This window comes from Bos javanicus, chromosome 4, assembly GCF_032452875.1.
Source record: "Bos javanicus breed banteng chromosome 4, ARS-OSU_banteng_1.0, whole genome shotgun sequence".
Taxonomy (NCBI): Eukaryota; Metazoa; Chordata; class Mammalia; order Artiodactyla; family Bovidae; genus Bos; species Bos javanicus.
The window spans coordinates 92,603,873-92,628,848 of record NC_083871.1 but is presented as its reverse complement, the minus strand read 5'-3'; the positions used below and the strand labels follow the sequence as shown (position 1 = coordinate 92,628,848).

The window sequence follows — 24,976 nt, the reverse complement described above, 5'->3', positions numbered from 1 at the left end:
GAAACTGAAGCAATCAAAGTGGGAGCTCAAGTATGCCCAAGAATTCTGATCAATTCCTAATGCTTTGGGGGCTGGATATTGCAAAATCAGTACAGAAAAGCCACCCTGTGTCCACCACAGTTCAGGGCATACCTATTTCTCCAGCATGCCCACAGGGTGGCATTTAGAAGTCATTCAGACCAAGGAAACAAATATATACTCAGGTAAGTTAATGTAAGGTGAAAGAATGGTAACTTGGACGAAGAGAAATGTATGGTGACCTCAAAGGAGAAATATAAAGAAAAAATATAATTCTTAAGGAATACCGGCCAATGGCACAAAGAAAAACAGCCCAAAGATACAGCTCTTCTGTTACATAAATTATTCTCGGTTGTGTTGCTAAGAAAAGATTCCAAGATAGTCAGGTGTTACCATCATAAGCCTTTCTTCCTTTAGACTACCTTCCTCTTCCAGCATTGCACACAGAAGATAGAGGCCTACTAAATGAAACAAAGTTTCCCGATCAAAGGCACAGCGTGCACAGAGCAGTAACACCTGAGGTCGGTGTCTGAAACTATACACCAACACTGATCAAAGACCATCCTGATTGCATCTGTGTCCTCCTTCAAATCCAGGTCCTCTAAAAAACAAAAAACACAACCCAGTATTCGTATATTCACACAGCCAAGTCTCCAGCCCACAAATATATATTAGAAAATTAGGTGATTAGCACTGGATTTTAAACCTAGGTCAAAAGGACCAATTACAGCCTAGATTCCTGAAGTAAGCTACCTCTCAGCAGCTGTACAAAGAAGCCCTCTCCCAGACTCACAATCCTTCAATTTCCATTACTCATATAGAGACACAAAGCAAAGGTATTTCTCGAGTTCTTAAAAAACAAATTAAAAATAGAATTACCGTAAAATCTAGCAATTCTGGGTATATTCAATCCAAGGTCTCAGAAATGTTTGTAGCCTATATTCACAGCAGCACTACTCACAATTATCAAAAGGCAGAAGCAATCCAAATATTCACTGATGAAGAAACAAAATGTGGTCAATGGAATATTTTTCAGCCTTAAAAAGGAAGGAAATTCTAACATATGCTATGATTTGAATGAGTCTTGAGAATGTCGTGCTAAATTATATAATCCAGTCACACACATAAAAAAGAAATAATGCATGATTCCACTTAAATAAGGTACTTGAGAGTAGTCAAACTTCAAGAAAAAAGTGCATCATGGTTCCTGGGGCTGGGGGCAGGCAGGAACAGGGAGTCATTGTTTAATGGGTATAGTTTCAGTTTTGCAAGATGGAGACTGATTGCAGGAGAATGAGAATATCCTAACACTACTGAATTATACACTTTAAAATGGTTAAGATGATAAATTTGATGTAATGTGCATCTAACAATTAAATGTGTGTGTGTGTGTGTTTTTAAACTTGGGGTATTCTACCCACATAAGCCAGACAGAGCCCAGACTACTCCAGAATCTCTGAAGAATTCAAAAGCATACCTCTATCACTTTCCCAGGAAAAAAGATGGTTTACCCACAGACAGCAGTCATTAGAAGTCATGTCTCCAAACCCACTAACAACAGAGTAGAAGCCTCAGTCATGGAGGACAAATCATTCCATCTTCCCAGGATATGAAATAGCTATTTTTCTGCTTCCTAAAGACAGCCAACTGAAGCCGCATGCCTAGGTACCACAAGTCTAACTAGATGGACCTGTGTCACCAATTCTCAGAGGCAGCTATAGAATGGGATGGAGCAGTAGTCTACAGCTCACTCTCTTCCTATAAAACTGTCACACATCTATGGAGGTCCATCTACACTTCTGGGAAACTGCTGTGTTCCACCATAATCCCCCACCTCTACCTAGTTCTCCAGTTGAATTTAATCCCTGTTGTCCATGCTCTTATCTAATCAACATTCAGTTTTCATAGCTTCTCTAAGTGGCAATTTTACTGTTGGCAGAAACCTAAATGGGTACATCTTCTGAGGTCAAACTGGCAATTGTACTAATATTTAATATGCAGTGTCTTTTGACGTTTCACAATTTGGCAGTTTCACTTCAAGGAATATAGTTCTATAGAAACAAAGATGTATGTACAAGCATTCTGTCCTCTGCATTCATGGTGGTTTAACACAAATGCATAATTACAAGTTGTGATTGAACTCTCGCACTAGCCCAAGTTCCAAGTTGGCAGTAAGCATGGCCATTTTTTCCCTATTACAAGCATGTCTCGATAAATATGCTGTAGCTGTTGACAACAAGGGAAATCTGTATCTTCTGCTATGGCAACATTTTCAAATTTTAAAAAGCAAAGACACAATGGTAGCTGTAATCTCATTTGGGGGAATTCAGGGACATACTTAGAAACAATCTGGGGGAACTTACGTAGCACTGTCAGAAGGGCTTACCTTCAAAGGTATGTGTTCAACTTTCCACATTATAAATTTCTAAGATTTTAAATTACATTTGAAGGATAAATAGGTAAGTTAAAAATACAAACCAGTGGTAGATGGAATAAAATAGACAACGGAAACATGTACTTTAATTAAAAAAAAAAAAAAAACAACTGGCCTCCTCTAACCAGATTTCAATGTTGAACATTTATTTACGACTAATTCCCAGGATGATTCCAGGGTCACCACTCAGGCCAACCAATAAGGATGATGCGGGGCTGCAGAACACTGCTAGAAGGACACTTCCGGGTGCCCAGTGGTGTGCTGTGTCCGTGGCAGGTGGGCATCACCATCTGCAAATGAACTGCCACTCTCACTGTGTGCTGATAATGATGCTGCCGCCGCCACCTGCCTGCCATATGTTTCCCCGACTTGTCACGTAACAAGGAACTGCATTTTGGCACGCTGATCGCTGACAAGTCTGATACTACTGGCCATCTTTGTTCCATCTGCAGCACTTCCTACAGCCGAGGTAGCTACTCGATGCTTCACAGGATGCATGACATAAAATACCACTTTGCCAACTGACCACTAACTAACACCAACATTTTACAGTAGACTCCCCTGCTGTTCTTCCTCTACTCCGTCCCAGGGCTACTCATTGAAGGGCTGTGTTCCATCCTCGTTTCATGTCCTGCAACCCTATTTCCCATTAGTAGAGAAGAAACACAGACTTTCTACTCCGATAAACCAAATTCATTCTCTCTCCCTTCATCATCACGGTACAGTCAATAAAGGCTGATGATAACCCAGGGGGTTTCCATTTTTAGCTCTAACATAATGTGTGTGTGCATGGTCATTCACTTCAGTCATGTCGAACCCTTTACTACCCCATGGACTGAAGCCCGCTAGGCTCCTCTGTCCATGGGACTCTCCAGACAAGAATACTGGAGTGGGTTGCTGTGCCCTCCTGCAGGGGATCTTCCCAACTGAGGGATCAAACCCACGTCTCCTGCATGCAGGTGGGTTCTTTACTGCTGAGCCATCAGGGAAGCCCCTAACATAACGCACAGATCAGCAAAGGGTTTAAGGACTAGCGGTGATGAAACACTGTCTCACAGCAGCAGATAAATCTGAAGGTGATGAAATATGACAGCATGTTGGGTGTACCACTAAACTGCCTCCACTGTCACTGCTCCTATTAGTAGAACTTCCGTCTGTATGAGCCAGCAAATATCAGTTTAAGGCCTGTTACCACATCTAGTCAACAAATTGGGAACTAGTTTCCAAAAAAGAAGGAAAGTAAAATTTCAAAACCTGATATTATCTTCTTAAGCAAAAGACAGCGAACATACAAATGTGAAATCAATCAAGCATGTGAACTAAATGTCTTGCTTTCCCATTAATAATGAGAACATAAAGGTAATTATCCAAAGCACTTCTATGAATTAGCAAATCCCTAGACAAGTAGATGCTTCTCTTAATGAGGGGACTCTTCACACATTTCAGCAGCCACCCCCATCCCCAACTCTCACCCACCACTAACTCACTGGATAAAACGCCAACCAGCAATAACATCAAGAAGGAAACACCAACTACTCCTTGTCCTCCATTCAGCAGCCATTCTGCCAACAGTCAACAGTATACCAATTTAATAAATTTCATTGTATCCACAATGCTGTGCAACCGCCACCGTTATAATTCCAGAACACTTTCATCATCCTGAAGAAAAACCCTTTACTCACTGAGCACTCACTCTGCAACCCCTGGCAACCACCATCTACTTACTGCCTCTTCCCATTTGCTTGTTTTGAACATGCCCTTTAAATGGAAACATACGATAAGTGGTCTTTCATCTTTCACGTGGTATTATGCTTTCAGGTTCACCCGGGTTGCTCCATATGTCAGTACTTTATTTCCTTCAACGGCAGAATGTATATAGTGTGTTCATATACCATATTGTGTTTATCCATAAAAATATACTTTTGAGACTGCAGCCATAACAGCAAGTGCACTGAGAACCACTTTAATAAAATCTCATTATAATGATAAAAAATAATCTTATTTTTTATAACAAGAAAATATAACTGAGAATCAGCTGAGAGAAGAAAAGCTCTATCTGATGCCATATGCAGAAAAGCTACTATCATTAACACAAATAACTAAACCATTGGAGTCAAATCACATAAAGGAAATATTTGAATCTCCCAACCTGTCCAGTTCAGAGAACTTCAACCAAACCCATTTAAAAAAAATAAAAAGCACCACTCTCTCATTAAGAGGAAAAAGAAATCTTTCAGGGCCTAAGTCTTGAGGAGATGGTCCAAACAAACAACCAGCCAGCCATTTCCAAGGAAAGAAATCTTCTTCCCAACAGATCATGTGCTCAGGACAAACAGCATAGGCACTCAGGCATTGTTTAAAATGGCAAAAATGATACAGATTCCACCTATGGAAATATTCTTACAAAGTATGAAATCCCTGTAAAGCTTTAAGCCTCCCACTGGCTGCATCTGCTTTCCAGTTTCCTTGCACACACTCACTCACGATGAACCAGACTGTAACACAGTTTCAAGGATCCTCCTATCTTCATGACTTAGCCTGTTTGAATACATCCTTGATTTCCACAGCAATGTATCACTCTCTGACGGGTCATGTGAGCTCGTTTCTATGTGACGGTCTACATACCAGCTGACCCAATTCCTCTCCAGCCTGCACCAATTCCACAGCAGAAAATGAACGATGAATTACTCTACAGCACAGAAGGACAGGAATAAACAGAAAGACCCAATGAGCCCTCCTCCATAACTTAGCACAGAAAGATTTTTTTATTCTTCTGCTACTAAAGAAAAGTCCCCATGTCTTTTAGCACATAAGATAAACTCAAAATAGGAAAACTGGTTTAGTCATTACATAACTGTCTGAGCTATAAATTTACTAATCTGATCACCAAAAGACCAGCCTAAGAATATAATGAGGATTTTTAACAATATTCTGCCACTGTAGCATCACCACAGAAGTTTAGACAAGTCTGTGGGAAAGAATTTTAAGCTAAAACTTCTAGCAGGTCTAGAGGGTAACAGGAAAAGGCCTGGTGAGCATATATAGAATCCTGACAGAAGCACCTGGATCATACCACAGTACCAACCTCCAAACACTAGAAAATCAGCAACTGAGGAATCCGTCTATAACCAAGAGTTTATTGCAATCAATCAGTAGCCAAGATCTTTAGGCAAACTACCCCAAAGAGAGACTTCTTGAACAATCTCAAAAGAATGGTCTGAAGCCCAATCATTTCATTTCATTTAAAACATTTCAGAACATCTAGTAGGTGTTGGAAATAGAAATCAAACTTACTGCATTACAAAAAGGACAGACAAAACTGCAATATATACATGCTAAATTTCATATATATATATATGTATATGAAAAATCAAACAGAATAGTAATGCATATAATATACTTTAAAAATTTCAGGTTCCTTAGGTGAAAAAGAAAGGATGGGTCCATAATATATTGAATACATTGTCTATTATCTCTGTAAAAGATACACCAAGATGCACAGGCATGTTTAAATCAAATGAAGTGACCCACTTATACATAGATCCTGCGTAACAAATGGTTGTAACAGACAGAAGGCTATAAATTGAAACGTTTAATAAAATGAGCATTCTATTAGTGACATCTGATAAAAATTCTTTTAAGTAAATATCACAATAAGCATAATACAGTAATCAATAAAATATCCAATGGTATGAGGCTCAAAAGTCTAGGGGGAAAAATCCCATAGTTAATAGGAAATGACAGGCACGTTAGAGATACCCTAATCTGGAGCAAATGGGGGGAAAGAGAAGAATTATTGGGTTGGCCAGTAAATTCACTTGGATTTTTCCATAAACTGTAACAAAAAAACCCAAACAAACTCTTTGGGCAACCCAATAACTGGCATTGATCTAATAAGCAACTCCCAAACCTAAAAAAAGAATGAATATAATCAATTTTTAATAATTCTACAATATATCAGTAATCTATCTGTGAGAGTTTTCATTTTTTTAAATACACATTTTCGATTCTCTTGAACACTGTGAGACTGTATTTTAACTGCTTAGAGGTGGCTGGGCTGTGGAGCAGGGGGAGTCACATAAATAACATTTATAACATGACAGTTATTCAGGAAGATTATATAATCTGTCCAAAAATTATGTAAGAGGGGTCTCTTCTGCAATACAAAACAGCTAACTCATAGAATTTGGAACAGGCTAGCTTATTATAAAGACTGAAAATGGAAGATATATCTCAGTAGTAAGTTACTTTTAATGATTAAGTTAAAATTTTTATTACATTGAGATTATCTTTTTATCCCAACTCTTAGCTGAGCTTTTAAGGCATAAAGTAAAATGAATGACTTTATTTTAAATCAAATGAAAGTAATCACAGTTATTACCTAGGGCAAGTGTATGTTACTATGTAAGAAAAAGCAGATTCAGGGGAGTTATATGAATTACCCAAACTTAAACAGCAATTCAATAACAGTTATATCCACTAAATCCTACAAATAAAAGTTGAAATTACAAGAATAGTAATCCACAATAAAAAGTCATTTCAGTAAATTAGGTCTGTTATATGCCTGGAGAAATTTACAGTCTAAGAGCCCAAGGTCTTACAAGTCTGAGAAGCTACCCTTAAATACATGATGCAGTGCAGGTGGCCGAAGGAGTAATCCATGAGAAGGCTGAGAAAGACTACCAAATCTGGTTATTGTTTCTGGTTTTCTCCAAAACTATCCAGCTTATTGCTATATCTCCTACTGATTTATAAGCAAGAATATAAAAAACAAAATAAAAAAAAAAAACCTATTCTATTGCTTAGTTGCTCTAAAATATCAGAATAATAGAAGGTTAAAATTAAGCATTAAGAACTAGACTAAATGAAATCTATGGAGAAAAAATAAAAGCTCAAAATACAATAGTTAAAATCTCAAAAAACAGATGTCTGACTTTAAATGAGAAAAATCTAAGGGACTTAAAAGGGGGGAAGCTATTATACTTCTTAAATGGCCAAATCCCATGTAAATAAAGCACTCAACATCAATGAATAGACTTACTAAATACAAATTATAATTATATATAAATTATATATAAATAGAAGCTTTTTTGCCCTTAACTTTAGATCCACCCTCCCTGGAGAAGGAAATAGCAACCCACTCCAGTACTCTTGCCTGGAGAATCCCATGGAGGGAGGAGCCTGGTAAGCTACACTCCATGGGGTCACAAAGAGTCCGACACGACTGACTTCACGTTCACGTTAGATCCAGCCACATGGAGAAGCCTGATTTTGTATGCTAGTGAATCTAGTTGATTATACAGTATGGCACGTTTATCAAAACAAAAAGTCACAGCACCATAGTTCAAAAAAGTTAAAATGAAATAAAATTACACAACCACTGCAATTATCACTTCAAGAAATTTTATTTAAGTTTGTGAGGAAATGTTCAGGTTATGCTGTCAATTGACATATAGGTTTATTTATATCTGTGTGTGTATGAATCAAAGAAAATCTCAAAATGCTAACAGTGCTTTGAATTACTTTTAATTTTCTTTTATATTTTCCAAACTTATAACTTATAACAAACATACATTGTTTTTATAATCAAACAAAAATCACAGAAGGAGAACAAAAGACCATCTTGGTTAACGGTGTGGTCTAAAGTGACAACAGTCACACTCACCAAAAGCACAGCGTGTGTGTGACTGATGAGAGGAGAGGCTTGACTTCCCAGCTCCAATTCTCCAGAAGGCTTAGAATCAACTGACAAAATTGTATTTGGTGCTTGCATGTTCCTACTTCCCTATTTTCAAAAATAACTTACAAGTCTATAGTAATTGTGTACAACATTCCAAAAACCAGAGAAAATATTTGGTAAATACTTAACCTGTGAAGAAAGTCAATGGGGTCCCTCTCAAAGAAGAAGGGTCAAGAATGAGATCTGAAAAGCTTTGCCAAGTGAAGAACTAAAGAAATAAGATGATCAACAGTAGCAAGATGAGCAGAACTACTAGAAACGAAGACACTCCACTGCTCCAAAGGGTAAAATACCAATGGGAATGCAGATGGAGACTTGTATCTGCGGAAACTGCATAGGAATCCATCTTTTCCTAGCAGTGGGAATGCTACTATGTGACGACAAGACTAGCACAAAGAAAATGAATGTAGATCAGAATTTACATTCTAGGCTATGCAGCCAATGTAAATCCTATCCCTAAATTAGTCAGTCCTTAGAAGAACTGGCCCGTAATGGGGGCGGGGGGAGAGAGACCAACAAATGACAATACTGCTGAGGATGTACCTGGCCTAATTCATTTTGATCAATTTTGGTTAATATGCATTTTATTGTAAAAAGGACATCATTTAGAATCAGTGGAAACCTTAAGGGTAACACTAAGGAGAAATGACAATATGACACGAACTCATAACCAGTTTACTTACATCATTTAATAAAGCCAAATTTTTGCCTCATTTTGTTTTCCTATTTAGTACTAGGATAACTTATTAATTGCTCTGAGAAACGGAGAATCACTCTATAATACAAAGAATAACAAATCACCTGAAGCATAGTGAAGTACTTAAAATGTGCTACCTATGCGGTTAGGAATGAACCTATTTCATAGTATTATCGCAAACGTAATCAATCTCCAAATTCAATCTTTTAAAAGTAAATCAAAGTAGCAATAATATTTTGAAGTGTTAGATTAACTGAGCATTCATTTGGGAGTTGAAAAGAAGGAAATCAATCATTTATTTCTAACTAATGATCAAACAGCTGTATTTCTTGGATAGGTAAGTTCAGGAGACAGAGACTTCAAGTTTGAGACTCTCAGAGAGACTGGGGGCTAAAAAAAAAATGCTGGTTGGGGCATATTTTGTCCTTTATTTAGCTTACTTTGGGTCATAGAAAATTAAGTTCTCATCAGATCTCCTGCCAGTTCCCATGGAAACTCTATCAAGCTATAAAAAATGTACCAGGAATCTCAGAAAAGAAGCAAACTGGATGTTAAGAGTTCTCTCCAGGCTCTTCCTTCCCCAGGCCCACTCCCCACTTTCTCTATGAGTCAGGCAGATACAAGTCAGGGCCACTGAGCACTTGGGGATCAAAAAGGTTTTCTTAAAAAGAAGGGCAAGCAATTGAGTGTCATCTTCTTAAGATTGGTTTTCAAGCCAACAGAGGTCGAAGAAAATAAAATGAATGGCCATCTTCCTTTTCTCTCATTCAACCTTATCAGGACACAGAATAGAACAACCTCACATTTTATTTGTCGTATTATATACTGCTCCCTGTTCTTCATTTTCCCAAGCCCTGACTCAGTAGTTTGCGATTATCGATTGAGCTCTTAGAATGTGCCGAGCACTGCAGTAAGTACTTTCCATACATTACCTCATTTAATGCTCATGACAGGCCTGGATTAGGTAATGCTACCCCAGAGATTCAAACCCACGTCTTTTTGCTTCCAAAAGTCCATATGCTAAACCACGACAAATAGCCAAAAATAGGATATTGACTAAATACTCAATTGATGTTAAATAATAAAAGTACTTTGTGTGTAAGAGTCTATTTAAATGATACAGGGAAACCATCATATTGAAAGTTACAAAACACTAAGTACCATATAATTATTAGCTAAGTTGAAAATTATGCAAATACCCAAATGCATAAAAAGAAGATTGGAATAATACATACTTAAGCATTAACAGATGCTACCCTGGGTGGTAGTTTCCTTTTGCTTTAACTTTTCTTTCAGAAATATTCTTTTTAGAGTGAATAAGTGTTGCTTTTGTCACTGATAAAACAGGCAGTATGTGTTATTTATAGCAAAGCAGCAAAAACAAAATACACTGTCATACCAAATGGACATTCTCCCCAATATTAGCTGAATTCATACTTACACTTTCAAGTAGAAAAATTATGGTCATAGAGAAAACAGCAAAAACTCTTTAGTACTTTTAAGCACATAAATATGAAATACAAATGCAAAGATATCATTTTGGGCAATATATATGAAATTTTAACTATTTATGATACTAGTATTTGAAGAATATACACCCACAAACACATCTGTCTGTATTGGCCTAAAATACCTCTGGAAAAGATTTACAAGGAAATGATAATACTAGTTATTTCTGAGGAGGTAAACTGAACTGCTGAAGGACCAGGGTAGAAGGGAGCTCTTTGATTAATACAGCCTTTGTCAGCATTTTGAGTTTTCAATGTATTACCTACTCAATTAACACAAAAAGTAAGAGTAATGCAACCACCCCCCACACACACAAAAATTAAAACAATGTTACTGACTTTCCAACAAATGCCTAAAAGATATGTTAACTAATTTAAGGGTCTGCCTATTTTATACAATAATTTGTCAAAAATATCCTGTGTTTCCATATTGGCTTTCCTGCCAAATGACTTCAAAATATCTGTTTCAGCAAATGAAACAACAAAGAGGATTTAGTTTCTTGATTTGACTTTGAAAGTCTTCAGGAGAAAATAAAAAAAGATGCATGGCTTTATCCATATACGTCCTTTCTAAAAATGAAACCTCCATCTATTTTTTTAAAAAAAGTAAAGAACATGTTATATAAAACAACCAAAAAATGTTTCAAATTATGGCTTCCTGGCTGTTTAAAAATTAAATTTAAAAAGTATCTTTGCCTTGCCATAGATACATATCAATGCAAAGAGGAATCTCTGCAAGAAAAGGAGGAAAGAAGAACCCCCAAATCAACCTGGACACACAGGGTGGAGGACAGGGCCAATGGCTTGGAGTCAGGGGAGAAACAAATCCAAATATCAATTGCAAGGAGGACCATGCAGAGAAGACACACGTTCCCAGATTTGGAAGCAGGTCCCAGGGTCAACCAAACAGTTTCCCTTTTCTTAACGAGTACAACACCCAAGCGCCTAGCAAGCACACACACACCCTGGCCCAGTCCTGGCCAGAAGCGGTGACCAACAGTATCTTCCTCATGCATGCTTTCCTTTTTCCAAAAACAGAGCAAGTGACGGTTCAAGCAGGTAATTTAAAATGTACACAGCATCACCTAGCCTGTTAAATTCTATGCTCATCCGAGACGGCCCAAGCCCAAGGAGAAACTGGAACCGCCAAGCAAACCAGGTGAACTTGTTCAGATAGAAGCTGATGCTTTGTCAGCTTTGATCATGGACCAAGTTCCATGCTGCTGGGAGGAAGAACAGAAACAAGAAAAGATGACATTTAGCAAATCACTTTTTCCCTCTTAAGGCCAGAAAGGTCCCAGGGATCCAGTGCAATGGCCAGGTCAGACAGCTCGGCAGATGGGCGTGTGAACTGGACCATGAGAGCCACCACAAGCTTGGAATTCTGAAGCTGTTCGGGTTGTGGGTCTGAGCACCTCTGAGGAGGGGGATGGAAAATGGAAGGCAGAAGAGGCAGGAAGAAGGAAACCACCAGAAGGTTAGAGACAGAAGGAAAGGAAGAGGGAGTAGGTGTGTGAAAAGGAGAAAATATGAGAGGCTATCAATATCACATTCACTCTCAGAACGGCAAGAGAGACACAATAAATTTACCCAGACTTAGTGATCATATGACCATTTTCTCTTCAGAAACTCTGATTAGCGACCACCAAACCAGCAGCTCTGAAGAACAGCAACACGACTTATCCTTGTCTTTCATCTTCAAAAACCCTCCCATGCTGCGGAGTTCAAACCACACACCGCTTTTCTTCCCCATGGCTGGCACCGCCACTGGCAATGGAAGAAACTAGTAGAAAATGTGAAAAGGCTCTGGGCCGCCTCAAGGGGTCAGTCATTCTGACACATTTGGTTTCCAAAGCCATGTTCACCAAATGTAGCAAGCTGATGAACGATAGAAACAACCAGCTGAAGGAAGACACAGGTTCTGGAAAAGGGAGCAAAGAGGCGCTATCCCCATTGGGAAAACTGTGACCCCAACCATAACAGTTTAAACTTTAAATTTCAGGTGAAAAGACAGAAAAAACACTCTGACCATAACAGTAATATAAGTATAGCGGGAAAAGAATGAATTCAATCTCTGAGCTTTCTCTTACAGAAGCAGGAGTCTGGTAGGTTAAGGATAATTAAAGCCATGCCATACAGGGGGTAGAGATTTATCTTCACACATTTAAATGCACCTCTCAAATCTTGTGTTTTGGCTACTGCAGGTATTCACATTATATTGTTATTTGAAGCAAAATACGTCTTTGGTGCCAAAAAATTAAACTCAAAGGTCTATAAAAAGATCAAGTAGATCAATCAATTCAGCAAAAACAGGGCAAAAAATGTTCATTCTACTTTTGCTGACAAGGAAATTAAGGACATAAAAGGAACCATAATCCAAAGTCATGGGGTTAAGTGAACAAGGACTAGGTGTACTTCACATCTGTGGGTACCAGGTAATGGTGTTTTCGCACCTCTGACCCAGGCAAGGGAAATTAGCCTGCCTTTTTCCCTACCGGGAAAACTACACAGTGATCAGTATTTGGGTTGGCTGTATTTACAAGAAAACCCGAACAAACTTTTTGGCCAACCCAGGAGATGCCCATTACGTCAAAGAGTCTCATCAGAGATACCAGGATGACCAATGACCCTTTCTGAGTTCTTAAATACGATCTTACAAAGGCAGATTCCTTTGTATTTTACAGATCAAGAAAACAAGGCAGACTGGAAGAAAGAAAATCACCCCAAGTATAAGAATTTGAACACGCACAATCTTCAGCTGTGTATCGTTTGGCCTCTGAGGTCACAAAAACATCCCACCTGTTGATTGTGATGCAGGCTGATAACTGTGGATGCGGCCGCAGGGCTACACTTGAGGTGCTAGTTTCTATTCACATCCCGAGGAGCTTACATGGGTCCAGCCTTTGTGCCCTACCCCAAAAGTTACTCCTAAGGCAGTGGGCTGCTTCCTTCGCTTCCCTATACCTGCACACCTGAGGAGTCACAGCTATTGAATTAAACCATGCCCATTTTACAAATGGAGAAACAGAGGCGGTGAGAATGCACAGACCATATGGTTGGTTAGGGATGCATCTCTCAGCTCTTAAAGACTCACTAGGAGAGTAAAGAAGCTTCTGCGGCCGTCTAGCTGCATGTGGTAAGATTTCACCGCAACGTTCAACCAATTCCTAATCAGGGTCCGGGTCACGCCGCTATTTACTTCCTTCCTCTCCTCCTTTCCCTCGAGGTCTATATTAGAATGAGGTTAAGGGGTGTCAGAGGCTTACAGGCCCCCTATTGGGGGCCTCCAGCAGGAAAACCCCATGCTCAACTGGCCTCTCCTGCCCAACAGTCCTCTCCGCCTCCTCCTCACATCCAAGTTTAGCCTGACAGGCTCTGAGGAGCCGGGCTCAGCGGCAACCTGCCAGGCTATAAGGCAAGCCATACGTCGCAGAAATGGCCAAGTGGAGCCAGTCAGGGACTTATTTATTTCCAATTCATCTGGACTATTGTTCGGGAAGATGGACATTATGGAGCCCACGTCCCTGGGAACGAGCACAGCAGGCAGCAGTCAGGGGCCATCAAACATCTGTCATTTAGAGGTTTAAAATCGTAATGAAGGATTCAAGTGAAAAATATTCACTTACTGCTTACTAGTTGAGTAAGCCCCTCTGTCAAAAATCGTTTTTTTAAAGAGAACAAATTACAAATGCTGCACAGGTTTCAAAAGGACGCAGAAACGGCCCCAAAGTAGACCTCCCGAACCAAGGAGCGGCTGCTCCGGCTGCCTCAGGAACAGCCCCCGGGCACACTGCCAGTCGGGGGGAGTCATCAGTTCATAACCACAACTCATATACAGGAAAACACACGAGAAACATCCTCATTCTACCTATTTGTAAGGCCATGGTTTTTATCTGTCAGACAGAGCTACGCCTGAAATCTCTTTGGAGTGGGGCTCGAGGTCTATATTAGAATGAGGAAATTGAAGAAGACAGGTGACAGAAAAACCATCTGCCTAGCTCAGAGCTATGCGATGAGCTTTCTACATCCCTTCTCTATATCCAAAGACTTCCGATTTTTAAGAACTGCCAGGTGGAGGACAAATTCCACTGCTTCTGTAGAGACTTATTACTGGGGGATCCTAATGTGATTCCTGACATCAGGAGCTGAGAGCTGAAGAAAAAGGTCAGACAGGCTCTTTGCCTGATAGGGGTGAGGGAGGGAGGTCAGACCTGGGAACGGATACTCCAGAAACCAGCACAGGGGAATGACAGGGTGGAGTGGCCCCAACATTACATGGGGAGCCAGGAATAGAGGACCGTGCTAAGATCCTTACAGAAAAAGAAGTGTGAAGGCAGGAAGCTGTGAAAGGGCTCGGCACGTCGATGCAAGGGTGAGAAGTTCTTTGTGATGTATCATATGGAGGGTAGAGTAGGAAGTGAGACTGGAAATGGAAACATCCCTAAATGACATTATGATATTTTATACACAACCAGCTTTCTTTTCTCTTCATTTAAGGAGGCAGGAGCTTTCCTGCAGGCATCTGGGTACACGAGAGTCTGTGAGGTGACCATGACTGTGAACACAGAAAGCAATTCTGACAGCAGTGTGAAAGATGGCAGAGACTAGAAGGAGCAGATCTGCTTAAGACACAGTTGCAATAACTGGGAGATAAGGAGCATACAGACTCATAGCCATGGGTAACACTGAGTAAAGGAAGATTTGGAAGTGATAACTATGGCAGATTGAGGTGAACTTGGGATGGGGAGATTGCCAATACTAAAGTTTGGGATGATGGCTGAGTGGTGACAATATTTAAGACCACCAAAAGGTACTAGGAGAAGGCAATGGCAACCCACTCCAGTACTCTTGCCTGGAAAATCCCATGGGCGGAAGAGCCTGGTAGGCTGCACTCCATGGGGTTGCTAAGAGTCAGACACCACTGAGCGTCTTCACTTTCACTTTTCACTTTCATGCACTGGAGAAGGAAATGGCAACCCATTCCAGTGTTCTTGCCTGGAGAATCCCACGGGCGGGGGAGCCTCGTGGGCTGCCACCTATGGGGTCGCACAGAGTCAGACACGACTGAAGCAACCTAGCAGCAGTAGCAGCCAAAGGTACCAAGGCAGTTTGTGGGCAGAGAAGAAAACCATATGGAAGCCAAAAGCTACATTTTAGACCTAATAGCTGACACCTCTCTCCTGGCATCTCTATCTGGGGATCCAGTGTTCAGCAGTTGGAAGTACATCTGAAGGCAGAGAAAGAAGCAAGGGGTGGAAATATTCATATGTAACAGGCCGCTGAAGCCACTGAGCGCATGAGGTCACACAGCAGGTGGAACCTCTCCTATCTCTGAAAGACAACTATGATCCGTATAATTCACATTAATATTAATCCAATCTTGCCAAGAGACATGTTTCTTATCTCACCAGATATTCAAATCTATTCTTATTCAACTTTGCACATTTTGATGTAATCTTATCGCAGTTAGACTGTAGGCAGCTTGTGACAGAGATGGTACTCTATTCACATTTTACCTCCCAAAAGGTACCCAACCATCATGTGGCTTTTCTGGACTATTAGTTCCATGAGACCAGATGTTTTTAGGGTTTGAACCCCAATGTCTGGAACAAGGTGTGGTATGGAGTAGTTGCTCAAGAACTATTTGCTGAATAATACAAATGAGTTGATTTCACCAGGCTTCCTCTTCTGGCTTTCTTATACGATCAAGTGATGAGGCATGATCAAAGCTTTAGGGGCTCAGTCCTCAAAGAGAATAAGCCTATTCAACCTTTGTCTTCCGAATAGGGCCATCTACTCATTAGCCCAGCCCAGTCCAATCACTTTTTACAGCCAGAAGAGGAGGGAAGGCAAAGCCACAGAAAAACTATCCAGTCCAAAAAGACTAGATTGAAGACAAAAACTGAGATTCCTATAGTGACAGGAGAAACTCAGGCACAGCTCCCCGTGGCACACACCTACGCAAGTGACCTGTTTCACGTGGCACTGCAGACCAGGCCTCTGCTAATTATTCCTAATGTCCTATTCATCAGCCTTAAATGGGATGAGCATAGTTCATCAAAAGCTCCTGCCAGAATGATTTCTCCCAGGGTGTGCCATATTTCAAAATGCTAATGATCAAAGTCGAAATGATAGAAGCCCTGTGACTATAGCAGCCTTAAGTAGACATCAGCACTGATTCTTCAAGGAAGGGAAACAAGGCAGAAGTCTTCGGGTGAGCCTGCCAACAACACTAGAAATGTGCTCAAGTAATGGCTGTCGTAGTCATCTTTTAGTCGCTAAGTTGTATCTGACTTTTGCAACCTCAGGGATGGTAGCCTGCCAGGTTCCTCTGTCCATGGGGTTCCCCAGGCAAGAATACTGGAGTGGGTTGCAATTTCCTTCTCCAGGGATCTTCCCCAATCAGGGATCAGACCCACATCTCCTGCACTGGCAGATGGATTCTTTACCACTGAGCCACCAGGGAAGCCCAAGTATTGGTTATTCTGTATCGACTGTCAGCTGGTCTGGAGATCACAGGCATTAAAGCCTGGGAGAAGAAAGGAGGGAAAGAAAAAAATGCAAGAAAGACAAGACAGGCAGGGGGTCAGAGGTGAAAGAACATCAACATAAAACCCCAACTGATGGAATACTTTTCAAAGGAGCTTATCACTAAAGTACAAAACTTAAAAATGAGAATTCCAGTCAGGAGTCAATTGGCCAGACAGACGAAGATGTGTCACTTACATCTCCATCTCCACTGTCCTATGCCCTTCCATCTGTGTCTTACCCTCTTCTGATGAGAGCATGGGTCTTTGGGTTTTGACCCTACCCTAAACCAGTAGGATCTCACTGTAACCCATCACATCCTTAAAGACTATTTCCATATAAAGTCACATTCTAAGGTTCCAAAACGACACGAATTCTAAGGGGACACTACTCAGCCCACTGCACCTATCATCATGAAACCACCAGGAAAGACTGTCCAAGCCAGCGGTCCTTATAGGGTAGAACTGCAATGCTTAGCCACATGCCAGTGCAGGAGACCCAAGAGACACAGGTTTGATCCCTGGACCAGGAAGATCCCTGGAAGAGGGCATGTCCACCCACTCCAGTATTCTTGCCTGGAGAATCCGATGGACAAAGAAGCCTGGCGAGCTACAGCCCATGGGGTCTCAAAGAGTCGGACACAACTGAGCACACACACAGGAATATCTGAAAGCTTTCCAGAGGAAAGAAAACTAGTCAATGGAAGCAAGAAGGCAGTTCTAGGTATCAACAAAAGACCTTGATTTGGTAAGAATAAAACTTTTGCTCAGATTTTAAATGCATTAAAACAAGGAGCACATAGCCTTTGAGCTCACAACCGTATGACCTCAATTATGAAGCCCTAAGATACCACTTGGGAGAAGGCAATGGCACCCCACTCCAGTACTCTTGCCCGGAAAATCCCATGGATGGAGGAGCCTGGTAGGCTGCGGTCCATGGGGTCGCTAAGAGTCGGAGACGACTAAGCGGACTTAGCAGCAGCAGCAAGAGGCCACTTGAGTCACCCAACTGTAATGAATTGGAGGAATTTCCACCTTGCTGTTAAGTCACGTCAGTTGTCCCTGGGATTCTCCAGGTAAGAACACTGGAGTGAGTTGCCATTTCCTTCTCCAATGTGTGAAAGTGAAAAGTGAAAGAGAAGTTGCTCAGTCGTGTCCGACTCCTTGAGACCCCATGGACTGCAGCCTACCAGGCTCCTCCGACCATGGGATTTTCCAGGCAAGGGTACTGGAGTGGGGTGCCATTGCCTTCTCCGGAATGTCCACCTTAGAACCAGACAATTGTGCATACTACCCTCTTGTATACCCACAAGTTGTTCCATGTCCTTAGGGAAGATACTCAAGCAACTGGAAATACTAGCCTAACTCTCTGGACACATCAAAAACAGAGGCCACAGAAAGAAATCTTAAAGAGTCTATGCCTAAAATTTGGACTCACTACTTTGGAATGATGTCTGATTTTGCAAATATACCAAAATCTTTCTTCCTAGAAACTTTATATGTACTATCCCTATACAAACCCTTAGAAGATGAAACTACTAGGGAAAAAATATTGTGAGAAAAGATAAAAAGAGTTGGGTTTGCTTCCCAACAGAGCACGTCTGGGTAGTCTCACTTTACTCCCTTCCACACACTGTAAGATATTCTGTACATTACCACTGAGCCCAAGCTCAAAAGAATCTATTCGCTGTAAACCAGGAGGTATAGGAAGTTGGAAGATTTGCAATTCAGCACATTTTATAGGTTTTTTTGGCACACAAGGGTTATTTTTAAAGTAGGGAAAAAAAGCCTGTCCTCTCCCTACCCCCAAACACAGCTGAGCTGATTCAGCACAAATCTCCCCCTAAAATAAAAGCCCAGTTTGCAGAGAACAGGCATGGAAAGTTCCAGCCCTAAGGACGATATTTCAGAATCTTGGGTGAAAAGATTAGGAGTGGGTGGCTTAAGACAAGCCAACTGACAATCAGTTGTAAATATAAGGACTCTCACCAGAACCTACGAGCAACCTGGGAGTCCAGGGAAGAAGGTCTTTAAACCCAGTAAGGTCTAACAGTACCCAGAGACAGGAGATCTTGAGGATCCTGGTATCTAATAAACCATTTCCCACAGGTAAGCCTACAGAAGAAATTTTCAGGAATGCAGTTTCAATTTCTGGTTTCTTCATTTATATAAGACATCCTCTCTGAAGAAGGCATAAGAATATACTTGATACAAATACCACACTTCACCAAAGAGCTACATGCTCAGCTCAACACCCTGACGGTCTCTAAATCACAGAGGTACTCTGTCGCACCTACAGATAAAACAAAACCAAGAGCTCATCAAGAAGAGCTCTCAAGTGGCAGCCAGGAGAATGTTACCTTGCTGGGAACAACTGAGTTTCCAGAAACCCTACAGTCATTTCTGTTAATTACCTACACCAGACAAGAGAGCTGATGAGTTCAGCCAAGAGGTCAATGGCATCTCCAATGACCCTTGGTCTCCTGTGGTGCACTGACACGCTCTCGTCCTGTACAAGTGGGAGAAGTCTTACTCGGAAAAGGTATGGTCAGAAAATACGAGCCAATTCAAAACATCTCGATTTGGTGAATATCTTCAGCCATTTATTCAAAAAATTTACAGCCACACTGATGGTAACAGCTGGCACTGAGAAGGCAAGGACAAGCAACCTCACATAAACCTGTCAATTTAAATCACAATGCATTCTCAACCCTAGGGCCTGTTTTGATCATTAATGTAGAGGACTTTTCCATGGCGTGAGTGAATCACATTAATATGAAGTGAAAAATGTGGAGATGACAAAGGAAATGTTTATAAAAACCAAACTAAACTGCATCAGAGGTAATTAAGAACAAGAATCCCCAGACTGCCAGCTTTGTACTTAACACAGGGGATTAACTTAGCACACAGCAGAAGTATTTTTGCGACGCAGCCTGTGAGAAGAATAAATGAATTCTCAAGGAAGCCCCACGCCCTTGAAGAGCACCCACCAGCTGAATTGAGTGCCACGTCGGCTGAGGGTGGCAAGCCTCAGGGTCCCGTGCTCACACAGGGACTGGAGCACTGAGTGTGTTCCTCAACCTGCGGGGGGCCCTGCCGAAGATTAAAAAAGAAAAAAGTAACCTGCCCTTTCCCTTCTCCCAGAAGCCTCACCTCTGCCAGAAGATGGAAGAGAAAGTAAAATCGAGCTCCACACTGGCTTAACACTGTTTGCTATGACCTCACATTGTCTGTGGAACTGAAGAAGATCATGTAATCTGACACAGGCTTCTCGGAGGAGCAATCTGAGGAAACATCATTTCACAGGGACATCTCAAAGACTCATGAGATAATGTCTAGAGGGCTGAAGGCATTCAGAGGGTTGATCCCTGGTGCTCTGACCACCTGCGGCTATCTGTGGACAAGGATGCTGTGGCGGCAGAGAATCAACTTCTCACAGCAGGTAGGGTGTTATACACAAGGACGGTCATGCCCCCAAAGCACCCTGACCCTGGCCATCTACACACCAGTCAGTACACACAAGAGGAAAGCAGGCCTTTCCGGACGCCCTTTATCATCAGAATCATCATTAAGAGCATGGACATCTGGGGTAAGTTTCGGTTTCTATGTCTATAAAACAGGAATGATACATATATCTTTCAGGGCAGAGGTGAAGATATTAAAAAGTGAAAACAAAATTCAGTGTCTACCAGGAACAACCAACTCAATAAATGACAGCTCTAAATTTTTAAGCTAAAATGAGCATTATATGAAGTGCTATAAAACAATACATACAATATGTATGTAGCATACATACATATTGGAATGGCATGAAAATCATGCACAGGTAGCCACTGAAGAACAAATGAGCCGTATCTTCTATAGTCGACTTAGACATTCAGAATATTTTATCCCAGAGAAGCAAGGCTATTAACAGTGGTTGGGTTGCCAGCCTGGCTCATAAAAGTACATTAACTCAGAATAGAGATAATATCATTTACATACTATACCAACCATTCTAAAAAGTGAGAACAGATTTTTCATGAGGTTCAGTCTTGAACCTGCTGGAATTGTTAAATCTGGCACACACAGAAATCATTCCCACCCACACCCCCAAAAAAGCATGACCCTCAAGTAAAATAGGCTTCCAAAAAAAGAACAATCTAAAGTAATAATTCCCTAATTTATAGCCAATAACTTTTCAAATGTCTGCATTTATCAAGAAAATTACCTAATTTTGAGTGCCTAAAAAGAGTCTGCATAGTTTACAGAACAAATTTTAATGACATAAAAAGCACACAAATTCAGCTACTGGTTTACAAATGTGCCTCATTCCCCAATTTACTTATTCAATGAAAACAGTGGTGAAATCTTTAGGGAATACATGAACTGGTGGAGGGTAGGGGTGGGGGTAGAACTTCTAGAGACAAGACAGCCTGGACTGAGCAACTTTCTACTGCCAGGGCTGAAGCTTCATCACTTTTTGGAATTTCATTTCATCCACCACTTCTGACCCTTCAATGGTCTAAACAAGTTACAACTTTGAACACAATGGTTCCCATGGTGACAAAAATTCCACAATCAAGGGATAGAAGTTACAGTGATTCACATGTCATTTGTAAATGTTGTATTAAACAGATTAAAAAATATTTAGAGATGCTATGAAATAGCTGTGGAAAATTCCAAATGAAGATTCCCAGCTACCATCACCTTATTCCACTGAGAGTAAAATGACTTAGACATACAAACTCCTGCTTTCCTAGGGCTGACAATCTCTAAATATTAAGGAAAAAAAATACACAGAGAAAGAAACTGTTCTTGCGATTAGATGAGGACTGTAGCTCTGATTCTCTTAGAAGGGCATCACAATCTCATCATCTTACACAAAGTAAGGATGCCATTCTGGAAAACTACAGGACATGCTGAAGTTACCAAGGATCCCATGTGTCCACTACACTGGGACCATGAAGAACCCCAGAAGAAATCAGTGAGACAGTTCTCTCCTCCATGCATATTCCCTGAGTCAAATCTGAGTGAATGCACAGATGGCAGATGGTAAACGGGGGGGAGGGCATTCGACCAGGCAGTGTGGCAATTCAGACAGCTTCCGAAACTCTTCCAGGATATACACATCTTCTAACTCTTCCTCAAACCACACAAAACACAAACGCACACAAATATATACTCTAACACAAGCGCATACTCATTTTGTGGAAGTGGGTATCAGGTAACACCCAAATCTGGGCAAGGGCAAATTAGTTGCCCATGGATTACATCTCTTGACCTCACCTGAAAAAGTCAGGCTATGCTAGATTCTACATGAAAGCAGTATCACTAAACAAAACAAAATCTTAATAGGCATCTGGAAAAACATGAATGACTAGTTTTATGGCAGATTCTCATCCATCAGAGAGGAAAGGCAAATAATATTCCCAGCTCCCAAAAGATAAAACCAAGACTCAGAGAGGTGCCTGGTTACTTTAATTAAGGCATTTAGCCAGAATTAAATCTGGGGAGTGAACCAAAGTGCATTTCCATAACTGAAATGGAGGCCACTGAATCTAACAAAGCACTGCACCACTTTACCTTCAATCTTATTTCTCTACATTCTAGAAATCCCTCCAAACTGTCTTATTATAGACTCTCTGGGATGGTCAAATAATAGTCTGGGCAGAGAAGATGATTTTTACCTCCATTATCTTGCTTAAGCTGTGACAGGCGGCCCTAATCAGCTTCCGTGCACACGGGCACACACAGGCCCGCATGCACCCTCTCGGTGCCTCTTAATCACTACATGCTGCTGCAGAGGTCTGAAGGGAATTGACAGAAATGTGTGATGATGTGCGGGCCACCCCCTTGAGGCAGCCACTGCCCTGTCTGCTCCCAGACTCCAGAGCACATGGGTGTTTGCTGTTGCAACTGATGCGCCCAGAAGACAGGCAAGTGGTTTCAGGTGGTGAGTCAGAAAAGCAGTTTGCATCAGGAATGTTCTAGCCCAGCAGAGCTGAGCTGCGTCCTTCTCCCTATGTGGGGATACAGTATTCATCATTTATACAGTGTCACCATGGGGGACAAAACTTGGGCTCAGCACAAACAGAATCCAATCAACTCTGATGCAGAGGCACCAGTAAATGAGGTTTCTCCCACCAAGAAGGAGACTAATTGCTTAAGAATTGCCACCAAATCTGACACTGGAGGTTAGTCCTTTTATCCTGAGACGGAGGACTTTACAAAGGCCCAGCAGGCACACAGTGTTTGAGAGCAGGGCCCTGGACTAACCTAAAACCATTTAGCAGCTGCTACCCTGAGCTGTGATCTATGCTCCCAGAGATGAAGCAGAATCCGGGAGGGCAATATTCAAACCAAGCAGGTGGAGGCCATAACACAGGCCACACAACTGGCTGCCCACGAAGTGAATGTGCACTGCCACCCCTTTCAATGTGATTCTTGGATGGATTTCAATAGATATGCATATGTATCGGGGCTGGCGGGGTGGGGAATAGGATTCCTTGCTTGTCTCTATGCCATTGTTTATGAGCCAGTAAATGAGTGATATGGTATCAACTTGGTGAAATAGAGATGTTAGACATTCGATCAGATAACAGGAGATCTAGAAATTGAAAGAGGCTTAAAGCCATCATTTGCACTACACTTCATGAATGAATACAACATTCTGTCAAGTTTTATACAATGACAAATGAGCCTATTTTCTGAAGGAACCTGAGGAGATTTAATACTCATGTTAGGGAACCCAGTTTGCTGTCTCTGCCTCAAAATTAGCAATTTCATCTTATGCCCAGCTTCAAAATCTCTTGTTATAATTTATCATTCTAGTGACTATGGTTTATAATAAAATGGCTTATATTTATATTTATTTTTACACTACTTTGACAAACCTCTCACAACTCCCATCATTTAAAAACCTGCATGAGGTAAAGAATGCTAATATGGCTTCGACATGCTGAGGCCAGACTTAGAACCATGGCCTTTCTTAACCCACAACAAAAGTTGGCCAAAAACATAACATTTCCTGGAAGAATTCCCACCAAAACAAAGTAAGGAGAAGACAAATCACAGTCCTTCTCCACAAATTTCTCTCAATTACCAAAGGAAATACTCCAATTCATTCCCTCTCTTTACCCAGGACACAAAGAAATGCCCGGCACAGGCAGGGTGGGGAGGTCAAGGAAAGTCAGGGGAAGATCAGAGGTTAATGATCCGCTTGACAGAACAGCAAGTTCTGCAGCTTCTAGAACATTCTGCTCTGACAACCCAAGGAAATGCCCTCTGAGGGCCTCCAGGCTCCACCAGAAAGTCTCCCCAAGAACCACCAGGAAACCATGCTCTCTTCCCCACCAAGGCAGGCTCCCTCTTCTCCACAGAAACACGGAAAGCAGTAAAGAGCAGCCACCTTCTTTTAATGGAGGTGGCTGGAGAGAAGCAGAGAGCCAAGTGAATGGAGCTCAGGGCAACATGCAATTACTGAAACTGGAATTGAGCCTGGACCCTGGAAAGAACTCGCCGTGAGCGCCTTGGCAATCACACCGTGGTCAGGGCCCCAATTTTAGAATTCTCCCGAGGGATGTCACTTCCTGAGACAGAGGCACTCCTCTCTTTGTATCAAAACAAAATCGCTTGACTTGGGGGAGGCAAGTCATCTATCTGCCGGTCTTTGGGATTCCGTCACAAGGGCCCAGCTTAAAACAACACACAGCTATTCGCAAATAGGTTTCTGTCATCGCTTACCTTCTTCCCAATGAGCTTCTTCCGCAGAAATTCCCGGGCTTCAAACATGTAGGGAATGTCATAGAGGGGACGGAGTTTCTTGTTCTTATCCTTAAAGCAAAATAAAATATCACATCAGGAATGGGAAATCAAAGCAAAAACTGAGACAGGAACACAGCCAAGAGCACAAGATACAGACAATGCACCTGAAGGAGGCTCTACCTTCCAGTATGACAAATATTGAGTAACTGCTGGATATATAGTGAGTGATTAAGTATTTGGTTGCTTTACAGGGAACAAAATTATCTTTTACAAATGACAGGCTCAAAAATAAGCAATGAATTGTTT

At 41.3% G+C, this 24,976-nt stretch overlaps 1 protein-coding gene across 1 annotated transcript in view; it reads right to left on the bottom strand.

The window, feature by feature from the left end:
- SND1 (staphylococcal nuclease and tudor domain containing 1) overlaps positions 1-24,976 on the bottom strand; it is a 421,336-nt gene that overhangs the window by 243,473 nt on the left and 152,887 nt on the right. The window contains exon 11 of the mRNA XM_061414616.1: positions 24,650-24,739. Coding sequence (XP_061270600.1) covers positions 24,650-24,739 — 90 coding nt within the window. The remainder of the gene's footprint in view (positions 1-24,649; positions 24,740-24,976) is intronic.